The 27,420-nt window shown below is 39.5% G+C and overlaps 1 protein-coding gene across 1 annotated transcript in view; it reads right to left on the bottom strand.

Annotated features, from left to right (window-relative positions):
* Positions 1-1,097: 1,097 nt before the first annotated feature.
* Positions 1,098-27,420, bottom strand: part of slco3a1a (solute carrier organic anion transporter family member 3A1a) — a 51,862-nt gene continuing 25,539 nt past the window's right edge. Inside the window, exons 3-10 of the mRNA XM_033968501.2 lie at positions 9,196-9,294; positions 8,048-8,314; positions 7,586-7,750; positions 7,084-7,282; positions 5,881-6,046; positions 5,485-5,657; positions 4,749-4,813; positions 1,098-4,659 (exon numbers count right to left, since the gene is read on the bottom strand). Coding sequence (XP_033824392.1) covers positions 4,307-4,659; positions 4,749-4,813; positions 5,485-5,657; positions 5,881-6,046; positions 7,084-7,282; positions 7,586-7,750; positions 8,048-8,314; positions 9,196-9,294 — 1,487 coding nt within the window. The 3' untranslated portion in view covers positions 1,098-4,306. The remainder of the gene's footprint in view (positions 4,660-4,748; positions 4,814-5,484; positions 5,658-5,880; positions 6,047-7,083; positions 7,283-7,585; positions 7,751-8,047; positions 8,315-9,195; positions 9,295-27,420) is intronic.

Raw genomic sequence — 27,420 nt, 5'->3', positions numbered from 1 at the left:
CGAACTGCTGTGTTATAGTATAAAAAATGTGGCATAGGACTGAAACAGCTTCATGTTTGTTGCACTATTTGTTCTGCATTGATTTAAACCTGATCATAGGACAAACCGGGTGGGACGGGTGGGAGTAGTTCCTATTATCTTGAAGTTCTCCTGATGGGTGAGAAGTCACATTCAGTCATCTTCTCAGCTCTCTGCAGCGCCCCCTCTGTCCTGGGCGGAGCAGCGGCCATAGTACACTGTGAAGGACTGGTCTGCATTGCCCACCTCACATGCATAAGGGGAGAGGGGCTCAAGTCTCCTCTAAAGATCCAGTCTGTGATCAAAGAGACTGTTGGGTCTCATTGGGAGGCTGAGGTTCTTTAAAGGTGCACTATGTAACCTGCCTTCCTGCTATTAAATGTTATCGCTGTGCCTCAGATGTTCCACAGTATGGTGATGCCACCCAGCCTAGTTACAGGTCAGATCTGTGGAGAGACATCCCTGCTCACAGTATGCACGTTTCCCAAGTATCTCAAACCTCCACACTTACAGCACCATCACCTTCACAAACCTCCTTCACTTCCAACAGCTCTTTGTAAATCTGAGCTGTCACTGAACAGCCATCTCTCGCTGCATGCCTCGCTGGCCTCTTGCGTATTGCTTCCTTCTGCTTGTTTCCATGGAAGTGTTGTTTTTTTGGCTATATATAATATTCCACAGTGTGTCATAAAACACACCTAGCTCCATGTAAGTGTACACCTTGTAGAATGAGACTCAACATCTGTCCGGGGACTACACATGAAAACAGCCTTCTGTCCAACTCTGGCATATTTGAATGTTGATGTTTACTGGGATGCATTGCACTGCATTTAAATAATTAGGGCTGTACAATCGATCAAATTCTGATCAAGATGGAAATTCTGTCATTTCTGATGGTCACTTTTTTGCAAATTCTCTGTCAGAAGTTCAGAGTTTGGCAAAAAGAGGCATGTGATTTCTCAATATCAATAAAACAATCCTGCATATTTATTTATTCCCCAGCCCTACTTATAATGAAGGTGCGAAGTTCACATCATTAACAAAGACAACAAAGACACCACCAAAGCAAAGGCTCTTTTCTGCAAAATAATTTATTTCCAGAGTAAAATAAACCATATGTTGCCATAGAAAAGAGTAAGAAATTAGCAGATTTGAGGAGTTCCACACCTATGGCATTTACAACTGTGGCAACATGAATACTGAATATGACGATAAACAGCCCCATTTATACATCATACACTATATTTAAAGGTGCACTATGCCATTTGTCTGATGGAGGGTCCATCATCCGGTTGTCTCCATGGAGACGTTATTGCTTTGTCCGGAATAGTCCACAGCATGAAATTATAAATACCTCTGTATAATCCTAGAGTAATAAATACCTTGAATATTTTTCAAAGTAAAAGTGCAGAAAATAATCCCAAACTGTGCAGAGGTGGGTAGATTGGCCAAGTGTACTGACATTACTTCAAAAATATTATTACTCAAGCAGAAGTGCCAAGTAGTGGTCCAAAAAATTACACAAGGAAAAAAAAAAGTATTTGGGAAAAGTACTACTCAAGTAAGAGTCTGTAGTGTTATCTCTGTTCTGCAATAAGTGGTTTATAATTGAATAATTTATAAGCATTAAATAATGCACATGATCTGGTATTTTCAAAGGATAGACCACCAATAAGAGAAAAACAAAATCATATCTGACGGAGCAGTGCAGGAAACACTGCCTGAAAAGTACTCTGAAAAGTACAATTTCTTTAAAAAGTTACTCAAGTAAAAGTAATTGAGTAAATATAACTGAGTACAGTGACCAAAGTAATAACATATCCACGGAGACAAGTACGTGGCAGGCCCTCCATTAGTAACATAGTGCACCTTTGATAATAATAATAATAATATTAATAATAATAATCCTTCAAGTGCTTTCTAATAAAACATTCTGACACAAATATATTACCTCTAATCTCTTAAAACACAAAAATATCATTTTCTTCTCTATATAAGAGAAACATACAACATTCCTGATTACATATTATATCCCTTATTATTATTAAGACAGACATTTTAGGCTGAGTATACACGTGTGAACTGGAACTCTGATCGCAGACAGTATAAATATGGACGTATCAGACAGGAATTGCACATTTTTGCATCTAATAAACGAGACATAGAGAGTCTGGTATCAAAAACGGTGTCTACATCCAGCAAAAAGAATCCGGACAGACAAGTGCATCAAATTCACTAGAATCTCTGGCAGTTTAGGATCTATAGGCCACTAGAAATACCGCCCTCTGCCTATCTTCAGCAGAACTGCAGCTAAAAGTCTGTAAACACTTAGCAACCTTAAAACTTTGAGTTCACAAAGATAGAAAAGTGTGTGGATTTAAGGAACACACATTATGCATTCTTTTGGCTTTAATTTCCTTTTACCCTTGGGATAAGTATTTCATATTTTCTAACTTAAAATAATGTCTGCATTTGTGGAATATACAGTATAAACTTCACCTCCCTTCCCAGTGAGGCATTTTGACATAGGACATCCCTTTGCTGTGAGCAGGGACAGTAAACAATTGAAGTCCTTATGCCCTGTGAATGCTACGCTAATAGAGCCATGCATTTGTGGTGAGCACAATTTAATCCCAGAATGAATCCAGTGATGGTTTATGGAGCTTAAAAACTGCATAGGAGGCTGGAGTTCTTACCTGTTTAACAACAATCCAGGGAAAATGTCAACAGAGAATCTTTTAGGCTCAAATGACTTTGGATGAATGGATTCATGAAAAAGTGTGAATGAAACAAAATTACAACTCCAGGTATGTTTTTGATGAAGGGACAACACTATAACATGGTTAAAAGGTGAAAAAAAAGTATTTTTTTTTTTTGCATAATATGTGTTCTTTAAATAGAACATCGTGCTAAAGACAATATGGCAACTAGTAGTTTCAAGTCCATTGGCTAGTTCTCCTCTACCACCTGCACACAGTCAATAAAGCGCTACATGGACCCTTAGGGAGGTCGGGCTGAGGAGGGCATTCTGCTGTCCACTGAGGAGGGGGAGGTAGAAAGAAGGGGGGAGACTGGAACTGGAGTCAAAAACACAAGTTAAATAAAGGTATATTTGCATATACATTGGGACAAAGCAGAAAGTCAGAGGTTTGATTCCTGCTCTGAAGAGTGCATACTGTCAATGAGTCCTTGAGCAAAACACTTCACCCACTCTGTCTGGTGTGAATGTGGTATGTGAGTGATTGGTCACTTCAGTTAGTCTACCCCAGGACAGCTGTGGCTATCAATGTAGTAGTTCCTATTATTAAAGGAGACATGATACTAGATTCTGGCTTTTAAAATTTGGTGAGACATTTTGCAGTGGCATGATGTTTTTTTCATGTATATTACATGAAAAAAGTTGTCTGTTGCTGTCAAGTTTCAGACTGTTCAATCAGATCTGTCACCCTCTGCAGGTGACAGTGGGGAGTGCACCATGTTAAAAAAAACAGACTTCTGTTTGGCAACATAACTGCTCTGCTCTGCAGACAGATGCTGCATTTATCAGAGAAATGTGTCTTAAATGTGATGAAGTAATTCTAAATGTAGGGCAAGAAGCAGTTTCATAAAAACTATACAAAAAAGCACAAATGTTGAATATGATCATTTCAATTACAATATTTTATATATAGTGTTATTTTATAGTCTCCATATAGAATATAGTGATCAGCTTTATAAGACACATGTGCTAGAATATGATGATGTCAGACCCCCAAATTATATAGTATTTTCAAAAGAATAATCCAAAATGTAAATTGACATATCACCCCCTTAGAATTATATGGTTCTATTCATGTCGTTGTGGTTTAAAGTTTTGACCGATCATTGGGAAATTGGATTTAACTCATATAAAAATGTACACATATTATTCTGGAAGAAAATACAAAAAATACTCAATTTTCACAAAAACATGAGATAGAACCTAATAATTCCAAGAGGATGAAGTTGAACCTGATAATTTCTATTAGGGATTGTATAATAACAAATGTTATATCATCTAAAACTCAACAAGACAACAGTAATACAAATTGAGTGAATGGTGTTTGCTTCGACAAGCCGCTTGTATTAACTTCTGGGGCACATTTTTGAGTGGTCCCCATATCCTGATGCACCCCTCCGCAGTGGAAAGTGCCCTCACTGCACCCCGATCTGAACAGGCCTAGAACAGACTGTCTATAAAACAATTCATCCTTTCAATACAATAAGTAAATTCTTGATGCTCCCATTGGCGTGAGTAGCGTCCCATAGTCTATAGCACAGACTCCATGTTCTCGCAGTACTCGTGCTCCTCCAGGCTATAGATAAACTTGGTCCGGTCCACGGTGGGCGGTCCTTCGCTGAGGTTGGGGTAGAACTGGGCGGGGCTAAGGTGGCTCTCCTGCCCGTGTATATACTTCCTGTAGTTTTTACGCAGACAGTACCAGGTGGTGGCGTAGAGTAAGAAAGCCACACCCTTCAGGATGATGGCCAGACTCACGTACAGGTGTCGGTATTTCACGTTGTCGTAGAGGAGGCACGCCCCCCGCTCGTCGCACTCTGAGCTCCAGAACAGGCAGGTGGAGTCGATGCCCGCTCCGAAGATCAGGGGAGGGGGGATGAACCCTGGGGAGAGGCAGGCAGTGCAAGTTGAGTCAAAATGAACCCAGGGTAAAGGACATGGGCCTAACTAATCTAATATATATCGAGCTTACCCAGCAGCCGCAGCAGCAGGAACAGGACTCCCAGTGCATAGGATTTGAGTTCAGGGCTCACTGTCCTGTGAGAGAGAGGGAGACAGAGAGAGGTAATGTTTCACTCATAATGTGTAATACAGTACATCTTAATACTTACAATCATTTACTTAAAAATAAGAAAACAAAACAAACATGGTGGATATTCATCTGTTTCAGCTTCAATTGCATGCAACAATTTAAGGACTTTTCCCCAAAGGTTTAATATTTAGTTTTGATATGATGGTCCTAATTTTTCACCATTCAGAAACCCATGGATAGCACAGATGCCTTCACAGGGCAGACAAAGAGATTTTAATTTTTCATTGAAAAAATAATAAATAAGATGTTGCTTCATAACTTAACCTCTCACAGAGGTATGTGTGCGTGGAGCTGATGAGGAGGGAGTGTTTGAGTGGGTGAGTATTTATCACAATGAGGGGCTAAAATCTAGAGTACACACAATCAATTCATGGGGACGCAAAATCTGGTGATGACGTACATCCTTTTCTATGAGATAAAAAACATGATTTGAAGTTCATATGTGGGTTAAATAGGTTAATGTTAGTGTTTGGTTAAAGATAGGCAAGTTGTGACTATGGTTAAGGTTAAGATCAGTCTCCAAGAAAATCAGTTCAGTTTTACATAACTGCTTGCTTGTGTCCTCAAAAAGTATGGAAACCCATCATGAGAGTGTGCGTTTGTGTGTGTATCAGACCTGATGAGTATGATGACAGAGGGCGTCTGTGCCATAGCTCCCACCAGGCTGCACACACAGATGACACAGAGGAAGATATAGAAGGTCTCCCGACAGCCGGGCGCTGGGCACTTCCCTGACACTGCTGTGGCTGCCTCAGAGAGCGGCGACACACAGCCACAGTCACTCAGGTTCTGTGTTGGACACACGGACACATTTTACACACAACTCTTAGACATGGCACATGTATACATGCAAGGGTCACGCAAGTGTAAGTTTATATAGGTAAACAGTGTAAACGTTATCTACTTGCTGCCATTATACTTTTCTGTTATTCTAGTGTATAGGTTATAGTGGAGCAGTCAGCAGAGAGGGCTGGGGCTCTGCAGTACTATATGGTACTACTGTCCGTTTTACCTGAGCGCTGTCAGAACTCTGACCGCGGTCGGAGGTGGTGCACCCGGCAAAGCAGGACGACAGGTATGTGACTCCGTTCGAGCCACAGACGGGGCTGATGGAGGAGATGAAGCAGTGACACTGGGACAGACATGCTGCGTCAGGCTTCTCTCCAACCTTCAGAGTCCTGAGGAGAGGCAGCAGAGGGTTTAATTATTCTATAGTCTGTTTGATGCAGTCATGGTGTGATTGTGCTCCAGTATATTTAGGTTATTCTAATAGCTCATAAAGTGGAATGTCATTTTCTTATCCTTGGCCAATTACAATAATTAAATTCATTGAGTGATTTCTGCAATGCAAATGTATGAGGTGAAATATTTTCTTCTCATAAACTCATGTTTGTGCGTATTGTACCTGTACATTCAAATTCAAATATATGTATTGTTTCATTGATTCTATGTATTCATTTTTAAAGAGTGTTTTTATACTGATGAAAGACGGCCTTTATGAATTATGTTGCATGTTGTTGTTACAGAACAACACTTCTTAAGTCTTAAAATAGACACATCCCATTATATCCTTTGTTCGTAAGATTACAATGCACACTTTAAATAGCTGTTTTCTAAAATTAGTGCTTCTTGGGAGTGAGGTGGCGCCTCTAAGGCAGCAACATAATTTGTGGCCTCCATTTATAACACATTTTTTACATGTCTATTACACATCTAGGCGGACTATTAAAGTGCATATGTCAAGAGACCAGTCATTTCACTAGTTAACATCAATAGATTTAATTTTATTTTACAAAAAATCTTGGCTAGTTTTTTTCAATTTATTTTTGATTTTGATGAAGTTTATAATTGTTCTTCCTGGTTGGACATGGGCAGCTGATATGACATGCATAAAGGTAATTCTGTTACTGTTACATAGCACCCATAATGTTAACATAGGCTAAAAACTAAATTGCACAATAGTTATGATTAGTAGAATATAATGAACAATAAATAACAGCACCTTTATTTTGTTAAATGAATGTTTAAACTGACAGAATAATGCCTTCCTTGCCTGTAAATTGTCTCTACATTTTGGATGGAGCTTTCTGTGTTGATGTAAAACTATGATGAATATAGACCATAGGTACTATCCCACCAAACCAAATGATAATTAGAAAAAAAATGAAAATCTGTCATATGCACTTTAAAGCAGCATCTGGTCCATTGTCCTTACTGGTTGCCGTAGGGTATGGTGACCCCAGCCACGGGCCCGGTGTCACAGCCCAAAAAGAGGAAGGAGACGTAGCAGGCGGAGGACAGCAGGTTGACCAGCATGGCCATCCTCACAGCCCCCAGAGCAGACAGGTCCAGCTTCTTCACCAGGAGTCCACCCATGAAGATGCCCAGGCACGCGCACGGGATGGCCGTCATGCCTGCGGAGGAGCACAGAGGAGTCAGGAACACTACAACAACAACAGCAAACACTAAAACTAAACCACATAATAACCTATTTATCAGAAGGACTAAACCAGGTCTAAACTAGGACTTTACCAGGTCTAAGGAGGTTTATGACATTACTAAACCATGATAACCATCTCTAACCCAAGACTGAAAACAGGACAAACTTTAATTTAACCAGGTCTAAACAAGGACTTAAGATTTGCAGAAGTGAATAAGGCACACATCACATTTCTCTATGTCTGTAAGAAGAGGAGGTGTTGTCATGTGACACAGACCGAGCAGCTGATTGGCTGAGGTTGTGGTGAGGTTGAACTGCTGCTCAAGGTACTTTCCCAGAAAGGCGGCGAAGCCTGCGACCACAGCGATCTCCATGCACGCCGCCAGGATGATGCAGGTGAACACCGGGTTAGACAGGAGCTGCCTGGTCACTCCAGGGATCACTGTGGAGGCAACACAAACCCAGGAAGATTTACAACAGTAAACTTTAGGAGTGCATATAAATGCTATAAAATCTTAATTGGCTTCATTTTCAGATAAATGTAAAGTGTATTTCTTCTCTATGTGATTTTTGATGTGGAAAAGAAACAGTATTTTGTATTCTGAGCTAAACCTTTCTAATTGTTTTGGCAGTTTAAATCATTGTCTGCTTCATGTTTATATATATATATATATATATATATATGCTGTACTTTTCCTTCTTCTAACCCTCTAGTACAGTGTAGATTCTGAAGGCTCACCCCTGAGTTGCTGACAGCAGGTGGGGCTGTTGGCTGCTTCCAGACCGGGCACTGCTCCGTTGCTGGCTTTAGGAGCCTGGTAGTCTGAAGGGGGAGGCAGCATGACCTGCTGAGTGTCCCCCGCCTCGTCCCTTTCACCCAGGGGCAGGGACTGAGGGAAGCCGAACATGGGCAGAGCTGAGCAGAAGAGTAAGGCACCACAGAGGAGGAAGCCTGCCCACCACGCCCCGATCCAGCCTGGGTCCTCTGGCCTGATGCCCAGCTTAGCTGAGGGCACAAGGCACAGGGCAGTCAGAGAATGTGGTAATGAGGAATATTACAGCAACACAAAATAATGTCTATGAAAATAAGCATAGAATAAGGACTTAATGTCATGTACTATCCTGAATCTGCCAAAGTTCTGCCTGTTTTCATGTTTATCCCCAGTCCAGCTCTGTTTCCCAGCCTGTTAGAGACCATCTTCTGCTTCCTCCCTGTTTTCCTGCAGCTGCCATTCATTTCCTAATCAGCGGAGGGTAGCCTATATATACTCTCTCTGTTCATTCAGTCCATGCTAGAGTGCTGACCAGTCAAGAGAGACACCCGAGTGTTACATTTGAACTACCCTGTCGTTTGCATTTCTGCAATTTTGTATTCTGAACCTGCATTTATCTCTGTTTGAGGGACCTGTTCCTGAGTTTATTTTCCCAGCCTGTTTCTCATATTGATTCCCCTAAGTGGAAGAGATTTTAGTTGATATTAAACAAGACATTCATTCCTCCGTTGTTTAGTACTTGATTTGTCATATTAAGAATTACCTGTTTAAAGGACACCCTCTGTTGAATTTACTAAGACTAAGTTTAACTGTATTCTTTGTGTTGCATTTGAGTCAAGTTTACCTGCATGATAGAATCTTGACAGGTAGAACGTGTATGTGACACTGATGTATGTAACATGGCTCACAAAGCTCCTTTATGTGAGAAGAGGCTCACTGCTCTACACCTGCACACATGTGTGGACGTCTGACTCTGCAGAGTCATTTTGTGACAAAGCTCATGAGGATCGTGTATGTGACAGAGGCTCACTGGTCAACCCCTGCACACATGCACAGAGGTCTTTGACTGGGTCTGTGACAGAGCTCATGCTCACAGGTTTGTGGAGTGACTCACTGGTGTCGATGAAGATGGCGTCCACGTAGAACTTTGTGCAGACGGAGCCCAGGATGAAGCCACAGGCCGGACCGAAGACCAGCGTGGAGAACAGGATCCCTGCAATAAACCCAAGGCATTGCTATTACGCCTATGAAGTATTTCATCTTTCACAAGAATAAACACATTTACACATTCAGGGCTCCAGACTACTGATTTGAGTTGAGTGCACCAGTGTGCCTAAGATTTTCATTTGGATGCACCAAAACCCACCACTTATTTAAGTCATCTTAATATATTGTCTTTAAATTGCTTCAACAATAAGGGATAAATAAATAACTTGGTTAGTTACTTTTCTCCAGATATACAATTCATACTTTACACTGCACATTTATTAAAGAAAAGAAAAAATATAAATATTTTCTCTAAGTCTCTATACAAGGTTTATTTGACCAAATAACATTAAGAATTTACCGTTTGTTTCAGTTAAAAAACAAAATTAGTTGGGTGCCAATAAGTCTAATTAAAAAGCTATTAAATAAATATTGGCTTCACAAACTAGTCCGAGTGAGAGGTCTGTGTGTTTAAGGATCTTTACACTATAGTATGTGCAGAGTGAGACCTCTTTCACTTAGTTGATCTTTGGCACCTTTTGCCATCTAGATGTATTTTCTTTTACACCCACAGCTTCATTTAAGTAACTAAACACAGGATCTGCACTTCTGATGCTTCACTTTGAAGTTAAATACTGTGTCTCATTCACAAATGAAAAAAAGTCAAACTTAGGAGCTCTGTGCACCAGAGTGTGACCTGAGTGCATCGGCTTCAGCTCCCACTGGCTTTAGCTGTCGCAAGAGCAAGTGAATAAATGCTTTTTTTTGTTTAGTTGTCAAAATAATAATTTAAATGTGCTCTATACCATTTAATCAGTTTTTTATAATGACGATAGAGGACACAGGAGAAGGAATATGGTGTGGATCTGCACTGGTGTGCTCAAGGAAAATTTGAAGCATATGTGCATCCAAATTGGTCGCACTCTGGAGCCCTGCATTTAACACACAGCACAATACACATAAAGCATTATTACTATTAGACCTATGAAGTATCTCACCTTTCATTAAAAATTAACTCACTTATGTGAGGTTTAGGTCACTTTGACTGCTCTGCTTTTCCATCACAACAATATTATTAGTGTTATTATTACGGGCATGGATTGGATCAATAGAATAATACTAACAATGACCATTAGTCTAGAAACTGTAGTCCACAGTTTGCAGGCTGAGAGCCTAAAGAACAAGCATCAAATCAAGTAACTGTTTTTAATGTTATTTTTAACAACCATTCATGATCATTAAAAGGTCCTGTATTACGCAAAATTGACTCTTGTGAGCTTTTAATCATGTTGGAATGTTGAATTTCTGATCAAAATCATACCTGGAGTTGTGTTTAAGATATAAGATTTTAGTCTCATTGTCATGGAAAACAACAAAATTACGTTTAGAGCGTCACACGCTACATAGCTTTGATGTAAAGTGCAATACAACAGGTGCAAGAACCCATCCAAAAATCCCATAAATAACCCCAGTGCAAACATTAGCACAATAATAACATTCAGTGCAGCACATGTGTGATAAACACTAGCAGTTTTCTTTCATTCAATATGGGCCCTTTAATAAAGGTTGTCTTTATAAAGTGTAATGTACAATGAAATAAAGCCAGAGTTCAAGAGTTCATAAGTATTTGTTGTATGGAGCAGCAAAGACTTCTGTTTGGAGTCAGAGCTGTTCAGAACCTGACACAAACTACAGCATTTAATGATTCGTCTTATATTTAGTCCCATTCTAATTTCCGTGAATCACTGTCAAAACAAAGGTTCACATAGAAACAGTGCAAATGTGTTGTTTTTTTCTCATCTGTACTGTTTAATGCAAAAGTATCTGTGGTAAACATTTATCATCATTTTGCATTAGTCCAGTTAAGAAGTTTATGTTAATATATAAGTTGGAAAAACTGTCTAAAATAGTAGTCATTATAAAAGAAATCTAGGCCTTTTTCTTCACAAACTGCCACTTAAAGTGAAGTTAAATTATGATAAATATTTACCACAGGTACTATCCCACCAAACCACATCAAAGTTACAAAAATATATGAATCAAAGTTAGAAAAATATATTAATGTCTGAAATGCACTTTAAACAAATGATGTTGATTATCTTTGATATGATATGTACTTTAGGTTAGACTGCAGTTTTGTATAAAGTGTATTATTTGAATCAAAAGTGTAAAGTATTTGTCTTTGTGTGGTTTCTGTGGTGGACTCTTTCCGAACACATGCTCAGTGTGTTTACAGTGTTTCCATAGTAACACACTGTTGTCTGTGCCTAGCAACAACATCATAATACGGTCACTAAGGTAACCAGCTGAGAAGGACAGGTTGTGAAACTGCTGCTGGAGATGATGGAGCTAGGACAGGAGACAAGTATTGTCCCAGCCAGATTTAGACCAGGTTTAGACCAGGTTTAGACCAGGTTTAGACCAGGTTTAGACCAGGTTTAGACCAGGTTTAGACCAGGTTTAGACCAGGTTTAGACCAGGTTTAGACCAGGTTTAGACCAGGTTTAGACCAGGTTTAGACCAGGTTTAGATCAGGTTTAGATCAGGTTCAGATCAGGTTCAGATCAGGTTCAGATCAGGTTCAGATCAGGTTCAGATCAGGTTTAGAGCAGGTTTAGATAGGGGTTAGAGCAGGGATAAAACAAGGTTAGACCAGGTTTAGACCCAGTTTAGACCAGGTTTAGGCTAGGGTTAGACCAAGGTTAGACCAGGTTTAGACCAGGTTTAGACCAGGTTTAGACCAGGGTTAGACCAGGGTTAGACCAGGGTTAGACCAGGGTTAGACCAGGGTTAATGCAGGGTTAGACCAGGTTTAGAAGAGGGTTACACCAGATTTATACCAAGATTAAACCAGGTTTAGACCAAGGTTAGACCAGGTTTAGAGGGAGGTTAAAATAGGCCGTATCTTATGCCTATGGAGACTTTCACACATTAGAAACATCATGCTAGTCCACCTTAGTTGTTGTATTATTGATGCAAATGTTTGTAATCTTGCAGTACAATCTATGATGTTCATTATCATTCAGTGCTGATGATTCACATTTTCTCACATTCTCTCTCACAACAATGTTAACGCACTAAAAAGCAAACAAGACTAAATCAAAATCCCAGAAATGACTGAAACTCTATTATGAAGGCAAAGCCAACACGACATAATAAGTTTAACAGGAAGTCAGTGGACCCCTTTCTAGTAGTTGTTGTTTTAGATGTCCATAGAGTTATATAGGCCCCTGCCCTCAATCTGAAATTAAGACATCATTAAAGTGAACACAACCTACTGTATTAGACACAACACAGTGCTTTGCGTTGAGACTGCCCCAGCCTCTGGTCTGTGCTCAGGGAAATGTCGCTGTAATGTAATCATAACGCTGGCTTCTGCTCCTGATCAGTTTACAGGCCAGGGCTGGACAACAGGGCTCATCAGGGAGGACCAAAAGCCATAGGAACAGTTTTGTCCCATCAGCAGCCATCCTTATGAACTAAAGAGATTTATTAATAATGTATTTATTATCATCAATGTTTTAATGTCTGACTATGCATCTTATTGTCCTAAATATGTACTGATGTCAAACCTGAAAATTGCTGCAAAACAAATCAACCAAAATGGACCATATTTGGGACATATAGATCTGAAAAATGGACAGAGACAGGCTTAAATTTTCTTGGTTAATTTTCTTGAAAATTAATGCAAAAATACTGAATGGATTTTGGACATTTACTTTACTTATTTAGCATTTGAGTCAGTTAAATTTGACTTGAAATGGCCTTTTTTTTTCCCTTTTAAGGGCCCATATTACACAATTTTTCTATCTGTTATAATGTTGTTTCCTCATCACAAACAGCCCTGGAGTTGTGTTTTGTTTCATTCACACATGTTTAACACAAACCCTGCATATTTAGGCTGAATTCTTCTCCCAAATAGAAAATACTCTGTTCTTGTGATTTAATGTGGTAAAACAAGAAGTGCCCCATTGTGTTTTTAAAATCCTACACCTTCACTGAAATCATTTGGATAATTTCAGACCTGGAATTGCCAATCTCAACTGGATAAAAGGTAAGACTTGGATGTAGATAGACTAATAGTAAACTGTTACTCCATGGTATGAATGAAACAAAAGACAACTCCAGGACAAAAAGTTGTAGTAGTAGCATCTCTCTCCTTAAAATAAATTTGTTTTATAGAGAATAGAATGTTCTCATGAGTGCTTTGTTATTTGCACAATTTTAATTGAGTAAAAATCTAAACCAAAAGCAGATGTGCACATATTGACTTTCACTATCCATTCTGGGAATCAAACCCAGGTACTCCTTGTTATGAGGCGAGACTCTTAATAACTGTTCCACTATGTCACCCCATAAACCTCATTTCAAATTGCTTCTCTGCTTTGGTGTTACTCTGCTCATGTCCCCCAATACAACTTAAAAAGAAAATCTCTTCTGTCAGATTATAGTCTGAACGCAGCCCACTCCTCCATAAATCCCCACTGCTTACACTGCACTCAGCCTACACACATCAGCTGCAGTAGGATCCAAAATGCAGATCCCAGTGCATTCGGAGATTACCAACCTGTCAGGTAAAACCCGTGAGCTCCTTTAACCATGGCCCCTCTCATCAGCTCCACCGCTCCAGTATACAAAACTGTCAAACCAGTGCACCAGATTACACAAATCCTCCAGATTACAGAGGGGCAGAGGTGTTTAAAGTAGTCAAAATTGTACTCAAGTAAGAGTAATGTTACTTCAAAATAATATTAGTAGAAGAATAAAATGGCAGTCGAAGAAATGACTCAAGTAGGAGTAAAAAGTATTTGGGAGAGTGTTACTCAAGTAAGAGTAGGGCTGGGCAAAATAAGATTTTCGATACCTTTTCGATATCTTTTCAGTATCTACATGTTAGTACAAACATCCTTAAAAAAATACTGTTCAATAATGCTATAGCTATGTTAATTCATATTTTAAAATACTGGGCTATATGATGACCAGTAATAACTCAATACAAATGTGCAAACCAGAGCACACAGCTGATCCTCACATGGATTCACACACTCTTAAGTTTCACTTTTAGTTTTTTCGCATATGACACTTTGGATCAGAGGCAGTGCTGCCCAGCACATGCTTTTTGTTTACGCTTTTTGTGTACACTTTTACTACTCGGTTATCGGAGCAGAGGAGAAGGATTATAGGGAACTTAACACCGACTCGCTTGGATACATCTTTATGCACATGTGCTCCACACTGGATATATTTACTACACCACATTTACTTGGGAATTAAGCCAAGGCCGATGAGGAGGAGGTTTTTGGCAGAGTTTGGTTCATATTATATGTTTGACTTCAGTGGACACTACAGGCTGTGACTAGAGGTGGATTTATTATTGCACACAACACTTTGCGACACTGTAAAGGTTCTGCACTGGAGACTGGATGTGCTTTTGAGTGAATACATTGTAGCTCTGCTAGCTGTTTCTTCATCTCTTCTGTTTTATGGTAAGATGACACACTGCTCTTTATTTCAACATATGTAGGCCTATGCTAAGAGTGCCATTGTCTTATTGTCTCATTGACACGGGCATTTAAAGTCAAGGAAACAAAGGGGATTTAAGGGATTTTCTATTGTATTTCACTGCAATATGTTTAAGTTGCCTCTGGGGAATAAATAAAGTGATATTGATTGATTGGTGAAAGTAAAACTTCAGTAGACCATCTGGTACCATGAGCTGGTTCCTGTTTGGGACTGCGGTTTGTGGCTTTTTGTACAATCTCACTCTGCAGAGGAAACCAGGAGTCCAACCGTAAATGTAAAGTATTTTCAGTTAACCCCAAGCAGACATTCTGTTAGTTACAGATGGCTGAAATTGTGATCATTTATGTGTAAACTCCACTGGGGTTGTGCTCTGTCTGACGAGACGATTAGTCCACAGCCGTGTGTAGTGTACACTGTATATTGTATGGTGTATGGTGTGTGACGTATGATCTAAGTCAGGGGTGTTCATTACGTTGATCGTGATCTACCAGTCGATCGCGATCTACCAGTCGATCGTGAAGGCATTTTGGGTAGATCACGTCCCGTCATCCATCCAGTCACATGACTAATTTACAGGACAACCAGTCAGATTACACCTGACCCTAGGTCACATCATGGGCGCTGCATAAACAAGCGCGAGTTAGTTTAACCCTATAGCGTCGGATCTTATCGTGGCCGATAGAGCGCGGTTGCGGACTTTCCAGCAGCGTAACTCCATGCCCAGTCGTGCTCTCATGTAAATTCAAACGGCGTCTCAAAGCGGAGACATGGGGCTATCTAAATATTTTACCATCATTACGGTTATCTGCCTCTGTTGTCCCTCAAAGGTGACGAATGAGAGCGCGGGTGCTGCGGGGATTTTCCCAGTCATTTACTCGATGCGTAAAATAAAAAATACGGATGGATGTGTAAAATAGAAGTAGTTGTGTGAAAAAATGCAGTAAATTCTGATACTTCGTTTAACATGATTTTTTTTGGCTATAAAAAAGACAAAACCGTAATCAACATGATTAGCTCTTGTATCGCTTTCAAATGAAAAATGCTATTTTACTCCTGGCTGTCAGAAGCTACGGCCCGAACTGTGCATCCCTCACTGATTCTATTCAGTGCAAGTCAGAGCAGTAATCATCATTCAAGTAATTATGAACATGTAGAAAGTTCAATTGTGTTGTGCAGTATTATCTCATGACGTTGTGCACATCAAAATGCACTGTGCATGTAAGAATTCATAATACATTTACAAATAAATATATGTTTAACATTTTTGTATTAGGTGGTAGATCTTTCAGACACGATCATTTTAAAAGTAGCTCACATACTGAAAAAATCCGAGCACCCCTGATCTAAGTTGTATTACTTGTGGTGTATGGGGGAGTGTGTGATGTTGTAGCTGAACTGAAACTTGTCTTCGTGCAGGAACCGGACACTGTGGTTTTGAGACATCTGAGGTGTGAACTCACTCGCTCACAAAGGAAAGAACAACTATGACAAAATCTATTCAAAAACTCAAGAAGATTCTGTTTTTGCACCTTTCAAAATATTAAAGCAAGGACTGAACAGTGGCATGGAAAACTCAAAGAGTAAAAATCTATGCATCTCCATATTGTCCTTGGATAAAATATGACACAATAAAACTGTATTGATGTCGCAATAGAGGAACTACTATAAAAATAGTAAAATTATTTATTTTAAAATTCTTAGTGCAATATTAGTGTAAAAAAGCACAGTGGCAATAGTGCATGCATGCTGCATTCAGGTGAGTGGTGTGTTCAGAGTCTGCTTTGTTCTCCGTGATACACTGAGGGTCCGCTCTGTTCTGTGTAGTGCTTCCACTATGTTGATGTCAGTGGTGTGTTCAGGGTCTGCTCTGTTCTGTTCTATGTGGTGTGTTCAGGGTCTGCTCTGTTCTGAGGTGAGTGGTAAGTTCAGGGTCTGATTTGTTCTGTTCTGCGTGCTGTGTACAAGGTCTACTCTTTTCAGAGGCGAGTGGCACATTCAGGGTCTGCATGGTGCGTTCAGCGTTTGCAGCGTTTGTTTTGAGGTGAGTACTGCATTCAGGGTCTGTTCTTTTATGAGGTGAGAATGGTGCATTCATGGTCCACTGTACTGCATAGTGCGTTCAGGGCCTGCTCTGTACTGCGTGGTGTGTTCAGGGCCTGCTCTGTACTACGTGGTGTGTTCAGGGCCTGCTCTGTACTGCATGGTTTGTGTTCAGGGCCTCTCTGTTCTGAGGTGATCCATTCATTCATTCATTCATCCAAAATGGAGGTGTTAGCTCCAGGTTCAGGCACCTCCGGGTCTCCAAGCCAAAGCCCGGAGCAGGAAGAGGGCGGCCCATTGTTCCTTTGTGTGAATAAAGCAGATCAGGCTGGGATTGGAGATTAGCTGGTACAGTGTGGGCCGAGCTGTTCCTGTCGCAGCACATTAAACACAGGGACATGTTTTGAACTTCTGTAACCCTCTGTCTTTGAGGACCTTTTCCCATTCAGAAGATATATGTTGTTTTCAATTATCAATCACTATGGCAATGGACCTCATTTCTCATCATTCTGAAACTCATATAGATTCACTTGCACTGTTATGGTTACAGTATTCGTGACAGTAGTGGCTAGTAGCAATGATAGAAGTAGTCATAACAGGAGTTCTACTACTGGTATTAATAGGTGTAACCTTTTATAAGCTTTAACCGTAACATAGAAAGATGCACATTTACAGTAAGAATGTTGAGGTTCTTGTTTTAGAAATTCTAGTAATCAATACTGTTTCAATTTTTTATTTTATTATTTATTTCTTATTATCAAAGGGCCAGTACCCGTTTCCCATCTAGTTGAGTAAAATGTGTCTTGGGCCCAGTACAGAAATATTATAAAAGCAGCTCTTGAGGTCAAAATAAGTCTGCTGTGTGCTGTCTACATCTAATTATAAAGTGTTTTATTGTCCAATAATCAGGAAGAGCATGTTAGCATGTTAGTTGTTGTTAGCTTTACTGTGATGGTAAAACTCCAGACTGGTCTCTGAAAGTTGAGAAAAGCTCTTATAAACTTATCGTAGTGAATAATCAGGATGGTCTGAATGCATAAAGTAAGTGAGGAAAGCTTTAGACCAAAAATTAGGTACAGCGACGTTAACATCTCGTAACACAAAGTACTACTACGTACTACCTACATTCCCGTCTTGGAGATCCTTTATAACTATGACCATTTGACCCTGTGGTTCAGCAGTGGGGTGCTCTTGTCACCCTGGGGTGCTAAGCCGAGTCATGGCACTCAGAGGCACTGCCAAGAACCTCTGCACAACAGGCTATTAATACACAAGTCATATGTGAGTGCCACGGGCAGCCCAAACGGAGATCAGGTTACTCCTCAGGCTGCACGACCACTGCTTTGTCATGGTCACAAATACACTGACTTAAAGTACATATGACATATGGTTTTCTTGTTTTTCTCATTATGACTTAGTTTAGTGGGATAGTACCTGTGCTAAATATGAAGCATACTTATACATCAGTAAAGTGGCAGTTTTTTTGGGAAAAAAGGACAAAAATATAGGAAGTAGTGGGGAGTTCTGAAACAAAATCCCTCAAAACTAAATCCATAATGCAGAGGGAATTTATGCAAATCACTATCACTATTTTGGCCCTTGTTTACATTATGGTTGCTAGGTAACACTAGGTAAGAAGAAAAAACAGACAGGAAGTGACGATATGTAGTAATATCTTGAGTATAATTATGTTAACTATATATTATTGAATATATCACGTACTTTGATGTGCTCAAACATAGTTGTCAATGACTATGCAGTGTGCACTACAGTAAAGGTTCAGTTCATTTTGTTGGCTTTTAATAGTTTAATTTAATCTTTATCTGAAGGGAGAGTGAAATATGTGACAATTGTATTTAGAATTTGAGTGTGATTAACAGGTATCACGGCCTGTCTGTATCTGAACAAACATGGCTGCTCACAAGAAGAGGAAAAAACAGCAGTAGGCCAATAGTTAGCCGTGTGCTGTTTTCGCTTCGAAAAGTTATCACTATGCATGTCAGATCCTTTGGCATCAGCCAATAAGGCATCTAAAAATATTATCATGCCCACTCAAGTCCCACCCACTTGTTCTTCAACCTTTGCCGTGCTCTGAACCATGAGCGAAGATATACTCCAAGTGGCTTGGCATAAACGTGGGTAGTGGTATCATTGATACTTTCCCCTTTTATGTGATAAGCTTTCTGGGACTTAGCAGTGCATCTGTCTGTACACTGCACCCTCACAGTTTACAAACAAAACTATGGTGTAACAGTGGACAAAACAATATTGCATATTTCTGTAGAATCAATGAATAAAGCAGTGAACACTGTTAATCTGAGGTAAGAAAAGTTTGCGTTTGTTCCAAATATTACGTGACCAATGAGCTGCTCTGTTTCCCATGTGTCACTGAAATAAACAAACCTGATTGGATGGCTCAGGCTCTGAGTTTGGCCTGAGACACAGAGGTGGAGGTGGGGGTATTAAAGAGAGAAGACTTTCAAATACTCATAATTAGGGGGTGCAAAAATATTGAAATATTGACGTATGACATTGTTTAATTTTACAATACAGTATCAATATCAAGAGCTGCTGTATCAATATATCACTAAGAGGAGTACTTATTTTGTGAGAGCTAGAATTTTGTTGCTTGTTTAGAGGATGCAACTCATTTGACATATTCAACATGTTTATGCAACACATTTGACACATTCACTGTTTTGATGATTAAACGTGGTGTATTTCAGATGAACTTTGCACAGGTAGTGGTTTAACAGAGACTTTTTGTGTGTGAAAAACGGGGCAAATCATTAAATAAGGGGCCAAAAGCTTTGTTTTTTTGTGTTTTTTAACTGAACTGCACTGAAACAATCTGAAATACATAGATTCAATGTCTACTTTTTCTTTCATTCTTTAAAAAAGGTCATTCTTTATTATCAAATGGACAAAGTAAAAATTTCTTTTTACTATCTTGAATTCCATTTCTCACCTCATTTAAAAGTTAAATTATTTGCAGAAAAAACAGTCAAAGAAAACTGAAAACTGCAAATATACTTGAGTGGTACATTTGGAGCACGTTGAATAATTGACAGCGTGACAAGCAGCTGCCTCTTCACATGAGCCCAGCGCAGGCTGAAGACACAAACGCCACTTAGAGGGACAAGTAGAACTGGACGATATGGACAATAATGTACATCTCAATATCTTTTTAATGTGAAATACATCCTTTCCCTACAGGCTGATGGTTAAACATTTAAAAAATGTGAACACCAGCCTTGTTTTAGTGATGCCTGTTTTAAAATCCAACATAAGATAATAGTATTATGCATCAACAATTTAGTTGCCCTCAGTGTTTTCCCCAGGTTTATATATGTAGCACTTGTGCATTTCTGAGACAGGGTTTATTTTAATGTTGGTGGAAAATGGAAAAAAAGGCAATAAAACAACAGCCCAGTATACAGCGTAGTCATGTGTTAGCAGCCTCTAATGCTAATAATTTAGCTATTAGTAAACTTTTATGAGAGAAATTACAGCCCACACAGCCCTTTCTTTTGTGGAGACACAGTGTGGAGTTAGTTTGGGACAGTCTGAATGAATTTTTGCAATAAATGCTGAATAACAGGAAGCTGTCTGCAGCAGACATGGAAAAAAACATTTGAAAGACACTAATGGAGCGGCGCAGCTCGAGTTGTTGCATGGGAAACCTGGGGAAACAAACTGGCTGAGCAGCAGCATGATTCTGTTTTCACAGGATTACATTATATCGATACTTATGATATGGACAAATTTATATCTTGTGTAAAATTATATAGATATATTTTAAATATTGATATATTGCCCTGCCGTAGGGACAAAACTATGACATTGGAGACATCCTGCTGTGGAATATCTGTGCTTATGTAAGACCAGAGAACACAGAGCACCAGCCCACGAGGAGAGAACAGAGAGGAAAGACGACTGTGGAGGCTTTAGCCTGATCCAGTCCAGAGATGGCAAGAGTATACAAATATACAATACTACAACACTGTATGAGTGATGGTCTGAACACATCATCTGATTTCTGATGTATAAATCATATGGCAGATTTTTTTCAGCAGAAATTGTGTTTAGAGGTCTAAACTACAGGGTTACCCACTTTTACACAGAGCTTGGATGGGAGACCAGGTGCCACAGTGAGGCAGCAGTGGCAAAAACTGTCCTTCTTAGGAAAGACACTTGACTTACATTGCCGTATGAATGTGGTATGCGTGAGTGTTTGTGGTCAGAGGGACCAATGGCACAGATTGGAAGCTTTGCCCCAGGGCAGTTGTGGCTCCAATAGTATCTTACCACCACTGAGTATGGAGTGAATGAAGAATGCATCAACTTGTGAAGCAACTTTGAGCATCTGCTATATAAGACAAATGCATTATTATATCTGACAGACAGGGAGGGCATCTGACACACGGGCATTTCAGAACATGTTTGTAGAGGTCTAACCTACAGGGTTAGTAGCTTTTACACAGAATAAGACCCCATGGAGACACAGGTCAGTGAACACTAGGCCAGTCTTAGACCTAATCTTTAGTCCACTTAACCTTGTGACGCTATTCCTGGAAACAGACCAAGCCCTCATTAACCTAAATGGCATATTAGCAAAAGAACATGTTTAATTATAATCTACACGACAAAGACGCCAATATGCCTTTAATTTCCTTATTGTCAAAAAATAAGTGATTGTCTACTACCTGCTCTTCTCAATTGAGATATGTGAGAATAGTATTTGGAAGGGCTGATTGTAATAACCATGAGAAGGCAAATGGGTGTGATGACAAATAGATGAGCCAATCAAGGACAAGCATGGTCTGTCTGTAACAAAACAAAGATGGCTGCTTACAAGGAGAGGAAAAAACAGCAGTGGGCCAATAGTTAACTTTTCTATTAACTCTTCACTTTTGAAGCGAAAACAGCAGACAGTTATCACTACGCATGGGGTATTGTGTGCTATGCTCTGAACCATGACCAAAGATATACTCCATGGGGCTGGGTATAAAAGTGAGTAGTTGGTGTTTTTATTGCTCAGAGTACCTTAACAAACTGTAACTAGGGACGTAACCTGCGTGTTTCAATTACCGGTAAGATACTTTTATGCTATACTCTGGAATGTTTCAGGTAAAGCAAAAAGAAGAAGGTAGAATCACCTTTAAAAAGTTACATAATGCATCTTTTTAAATACTTGTTTTTATGATAAATGTACTGTAAACAGGGGCCTATTGTAACCACTCTGCCAGTGCCATAAATGTAGGCCAATCAGTGAAAAATGTGCCCTGGCCTATATAAAATGTCCTGTTTTAGCTGTGGGCTGGTGGCTTATATTCATGACACACTTGGAGCTAAGAAATCAGACCACCACTGCTCCTACAACTGTATCTACTGATGTACAATGGAGACGCATCCTGCAAACTCCACTTTTCATAGCTTTTATCCATGTCATAGCTGTTTTCCTGCTCATTTACACTCAAAGTTGTATTTAGAGTGATTCATGCATGTAATCTTTATTCTCCTATCTTGGTCTCCAGTCTAGCACCCGTTTTCACCTCCACTGCTACAACACGCCTACTGTGATGTACTTACTTCTGTCTCTAGTTTTATTTTCACTTATTTTATTAATTTTATTTTTATTGTCCAAAAAAAACAAAAACAAAAAAAACCCAACAAAAAACAAACTAACTACTCGCTAGAGTGATCTACAGATATCTATCAGAGGTGCCACCAGCTGCATGATGTTTATGTTTATCAGCTCCGCAATTTTCTAGCCCAGAAGTCAGTGGACTTTGTTATTTGTTTTAGATTAATATTGCTACTTAAAATATCCAAATTATAACATACTGATCCAAAGGTGTCATAGATTATAACTGTATGGCAAACACAAGGCCATGTCTTCAAGTAAACCTACAATATTCTTAAAACCACATCTGATTCTACCAAGTCCACCTGGTGCCATGAGCTGTGGCTCCCTTAATGCAAACTGTATTTAAAACAAACAAGAGCTTATGTCTGACTATTGATTTGATTAGTGGGGTGGAGGAGGATATTTGAAAACTTAAAGAGGGGGTATTATGCAAGATCTTTTTTGAGTAATTTAGTAATCTCTCACACGCCCTGTTTGAACCCTCTTTACGATGAGCTATAAGATTCTGTGCAATGCTCCGCCCACAAACCCAAGTCATCCTTGCTCTGGCATGACAATGCTCAATAAATTTACAAAAACAAACTACAAAATTGTGCACAACATGTACACAAACCTGATGAGACGTGCAGTAGTTTCATTAGAGGGATGCACATTGTTTGTGATAGCGCTCTGAAAGGGAAGTAACAAAAAATGTATAAAACTTGTTAACATTGTTTTTGGGGAACATAGAATTTTCAAAACAATAAAAGTTGTTATGTATGTTATGTGTTAGCAGTTAATACCACATAGAAGTAAAATTAAAAAATGTAAAAGAAAATTTAAATGTAAAAGATTTCGTATGTAAAGGAATGAGACACTTTCATTTGGTTCTTTTTTAATTATGTAAATCTAGTGACATAGGCATAGACAGCATAGTGACAGAGACATTAGGTGATGTTTTATCTCACAAAGGCAAATTTGCTTTTGCCATATTATTTTTGCTTGAGGTGAGTATAGAGTATAAGCCTGCCCGAAGTACACGGCTACTTAACATGTAAACAAGTTGACGCATTTGGCTCTGCAGCTGCACTGACTCTGTTTCGTTTTCACTCTTAAGGCTCTGTGACGCCATTGTGGAGCTCAAACAAATAGTATCTCTGTCATTAATAATGTTTAGGCTGTTGTAGAGCTTCCTCAGTCAGTGTTTAAGCTGCTCTGGGTGTTAGCTGTGGCATTAGCTGCAGTGTAATGTGGAGGACTCTATAATATGCACTGGCCCAATCTATTCACCAAATCCGATCCAAGCTGATACTCTAAAAAAATGCCTAGATCACTACTGAGCGTTACACAGGATCTGACAGTTAACTGCAAGGAGGTTTTGAATAGAAGAGATCGCTGAAATACTCAAACATGCATGGATAACATATGAAACCTCTTTCGGCGTGTTTTTGATGGGAATAGGGAATAGTGTTATAACATGGCAGAAAATAAAAAAAAAATAAAAAAAATACTACCTCTTTAAAATATTCAGGAACGGTTCTATTTGATACTAAACCTGCACAAATGAGTATCTAGTTTTGATTATTTTCTCCATCATTGTAGTAAAAGTCTGGGCACTGCTTCAAACTTGGCACCGGGGAGCGGACCCAAAGGGGGCCCTCATCCGCTGTACAAGCCCACCCTCGAGTACTTCCTCTGGGCTGAGACACTGCTCGCTTTGTGGAGCAGTGATGCAGAGGGCTGGACACAGGACCAGGAAGGATACAACATCTACACTGAAGAGGGACATCTGCTGCTTTACAGAGACGAGGAGACCAGAAGAGGAGATAAGGAGGCAAGAACTGAAGGAGAGGAAGTAAGGAAAGAAGGCAAGGAGACAAGGAGGAGAGGAGGCAACTATTGGCACCTCCAATGGATAGCTGCACATCACGCTAGCAAGTAACACATGTTTTATTTTTTTAAATTGTACCAAAATTACTTCCTGAGGCTGCCGAAACCTTGGCGCATCACAGATTAATTATTACAAAGCTCTAACTGCTGCTGTCAGGCTCATCATTTTGGTCTTAAAATGTTCGTATTGACCCGCTCTACATGACTCTGGTCGTTTTTATTTTGCTATTGTGTCCGTAAATCAAGGTACGAACATTAATAACAGACAAATCAGGTGCCTTCTTTCCCCGAGGTCGCTCTCTCTAGCATTAGCAAGATTGACAGCATTGCTAAGTGAAAACAGACATTTTCCAAACACGCAAACCTCAAATGCAGGACAGGATTACTCAAACGGATGACTTAAACTGAGGAGGCAACATTATTATAACATGCTTAAAGGTGCTGTACCTGATTTTTCCAATGTATTTGAGCAAAATGTGCTCCAACACAGATATATTGTATAAGCAGCTCTTGGGGTGAAAATAAATCTGTTGCTGTCTGCATCTAATTATAAAGCCTTTTATTGCGCGAGAATCAGGAAACACACGTTAGCATGATACTTGTTGTTAGCTTTACTGTCACTGCAAAACTCCGCACTGGTCTCTGACAGCTGTGAAAATTGCTTATAAACTCATATAATAATTAGGGTGTTCAGGATGCAAGGTAAGTGGGGAATACCTCTGGACCACTGCAAACCGTTTAAAATGATGAGCTAGCTCTGTTTTCCACATTTTTAAGACAGTAAAAATCAGGTTAAAAGCTCAAAAAAGTCAATTTTGCAGAATATATCTTAAATACAAGAGACTGACCAGAAACAACTTACTAAAAACAACCTGCAGAGCTCTGATAGGTTGATATTTTCCATAGTGCCCGCCCTCTTCAGGATGACTCCATGTCCAGTGCATCACAGTCCCGTTTTAGCTCTGTGATGTGGGAATATGAATCCTTATCAACATGAGACGCTTCAGCTAGCCTTAACTTAGATCACACTTGAACATTCCAAAACAGTCCAATATACAATCCCTCCCAACGCAATTCATCAGCTTTCTGACCACAACCACACAAAGAACTCATTCAAACAGGTAAAAGTGGGTCAAATGTCTCGCTCAAGGTTAAGCACTGACACCATTTTATTTGAAAAATGGTCCGACTGAGTGGCACAACAGACAAAATGTGTTTATTTGCTTTGTATTAACTAATTTTGATCCATGGCGATACTGTTCAGCTGTGTCTGATCCAGAATTTGTATCAATATTTATCAGTTGAGTTGTACAGTTTTATATTTCTTATCAGTCTGTAGCAGTTCTTTCCAAATTGGATGTGTTTTGAGCTCTTACTGGAGAAAACTTCACTGACACTCATACCTTTGCCACTCATTAATAAAGTCCCAAAGCATGCCAACCGCACATTTCCTGATTCTTGAACAAAACAAACACCCCAAAACGTTATAATTTGAAGCAGAGTACAGGGCTTTAATGCCACACTGAAACCTTCCAAACAAAGCACCTCACCATAGAAGTTTACACAGTGCATCTTTAAAGCAGCCACAGTAACAGGCTCGGTTGTTACACTTTGTCTGCGATACGGTGTCCTGTAAGACTCAAACCCCAAACAGCAGAGGTCGAATCCCATTTCTCACCTTTAGAGAAGTGCTGCGGCCGGGCAAACCACAGCTTATGTACGAACGCGTATAGAGTCTAATCCCTCAAGACGACATTAGCGTGGGAGACCTAAGGAGCTTATATAACGGCGAACCTCACTGTTAGCCACCAGCGCTAGTGCTACAGCTAATGACAGGGGCAGGATTAGCAAACAGGATTGCTGACTCTTTTATTGGACAGTAGCAAAGACAGTTATAGGTGTGGGCTGTAAAATTCAAATTAAAACCACTTTGCGAAGCATTTTTCATTCACTTCACTGTCATTTTTTAAATCATGGTTTTAATCACAATTTATGCAGTGGGTATGTTTCTATAAGCTTTTAAGAGGTAACAAAAGATGTCTACAGCTTCAGAGACTCAATATAATAAATATAGTAAAAAGGAGTGCGTCCAAAACTGAGCCTTGGGGTGCTCCTTTGGTTAAAGTTTAAAAATCTGATTTAAACCCATCAGCATCTACAGCCTGGGTTCAGTTTGAAAGATAATTTTAGAACCAATTACATGTAGCATTGTCAAATCCAATATGCTTCAGGCGCTTCAAGATGATTTTATGATCTACTGAATCAAAAGCTTTAGTTAAATCAATTTGTCATCAAAGGCTGTGAAAATGTAATTTTAAACTTTTGTGGTTGAAATTACAGTACTATGCCCTTTCTGAAACACTTCAAAATTGAGCATTTATTTAAATAAATTGTAAGTTTTCAAAAGACAACATCATTTAGATATTGGCTGGAAATGTAAAGGCAAAACATGTGAATGAGCACAGAGTTGCTCATGTACATGCTGAATACCCTACACTGCCATTTATCTCTTATTATTAGTTTTGCTCTAAACTTGTGCTCCCTAAACTACTGTGTGCAAAATTTACAGAAGTGGTTTGCATTTGTGAGTCTGAGGAAAGGAAATGGGTTGGCAGAGAAGGAGGGGAGGCAGGGGGGGGCTTCCTAATGACACTTGTGTGATGACAATTCACACCTCCAACACGTCATGCAAACACCAACAGTAAATATAATCAGTCCCTTTTGCATGAGGGTGTAATATGTGAAAGGTTTATGAAGTCAGATGAGACAACTGTTATGGCCTGTCCTTACATGTCCTTTCATTTGAGTTTATCAGTGTGGGGGAACTTGTTTCTTATCTCTAAGTACTTCCTCCACTCTGCAAAATCTCCTCCTGCTCCTCCTGCTCCTCCTCACACACCATCAATGTGAAATACATGTTAGAAACTGGAAGATTTTTCTATGCATTTTATTAAAAAAGAGGAAAATTTGTCAGTTTGTTTTGGTTTGTTTAAGAGCTTTATCTTTGGCTTTTGCCCAAACTACAAAGCTGCCCTGCGATAGGCTGCACCC

The sequence above is a fragment of the Periophthalmus magnuspinnatus genome, chromosome 6, assembly GCF_009829125.3.
Source record: "Periophthalmus magnuspinnatus isolate fPerMag1 chromosome 6, fPerMag1.2.pri, whole genome shotgun sequence".
NCBI classification, from domain to species: domain Eukaryota; kingdom Metazoa; phylum Chordata; class Actinopteri; order Gobiiformes; family Gobiidae; genus Periophthalmus; species Periophthalmus magnuspinnatus.
Note: the sequence above shows the minus strand (reverse complement) of the source record. Positions and strands in the feature narration are given on the sequence as shown.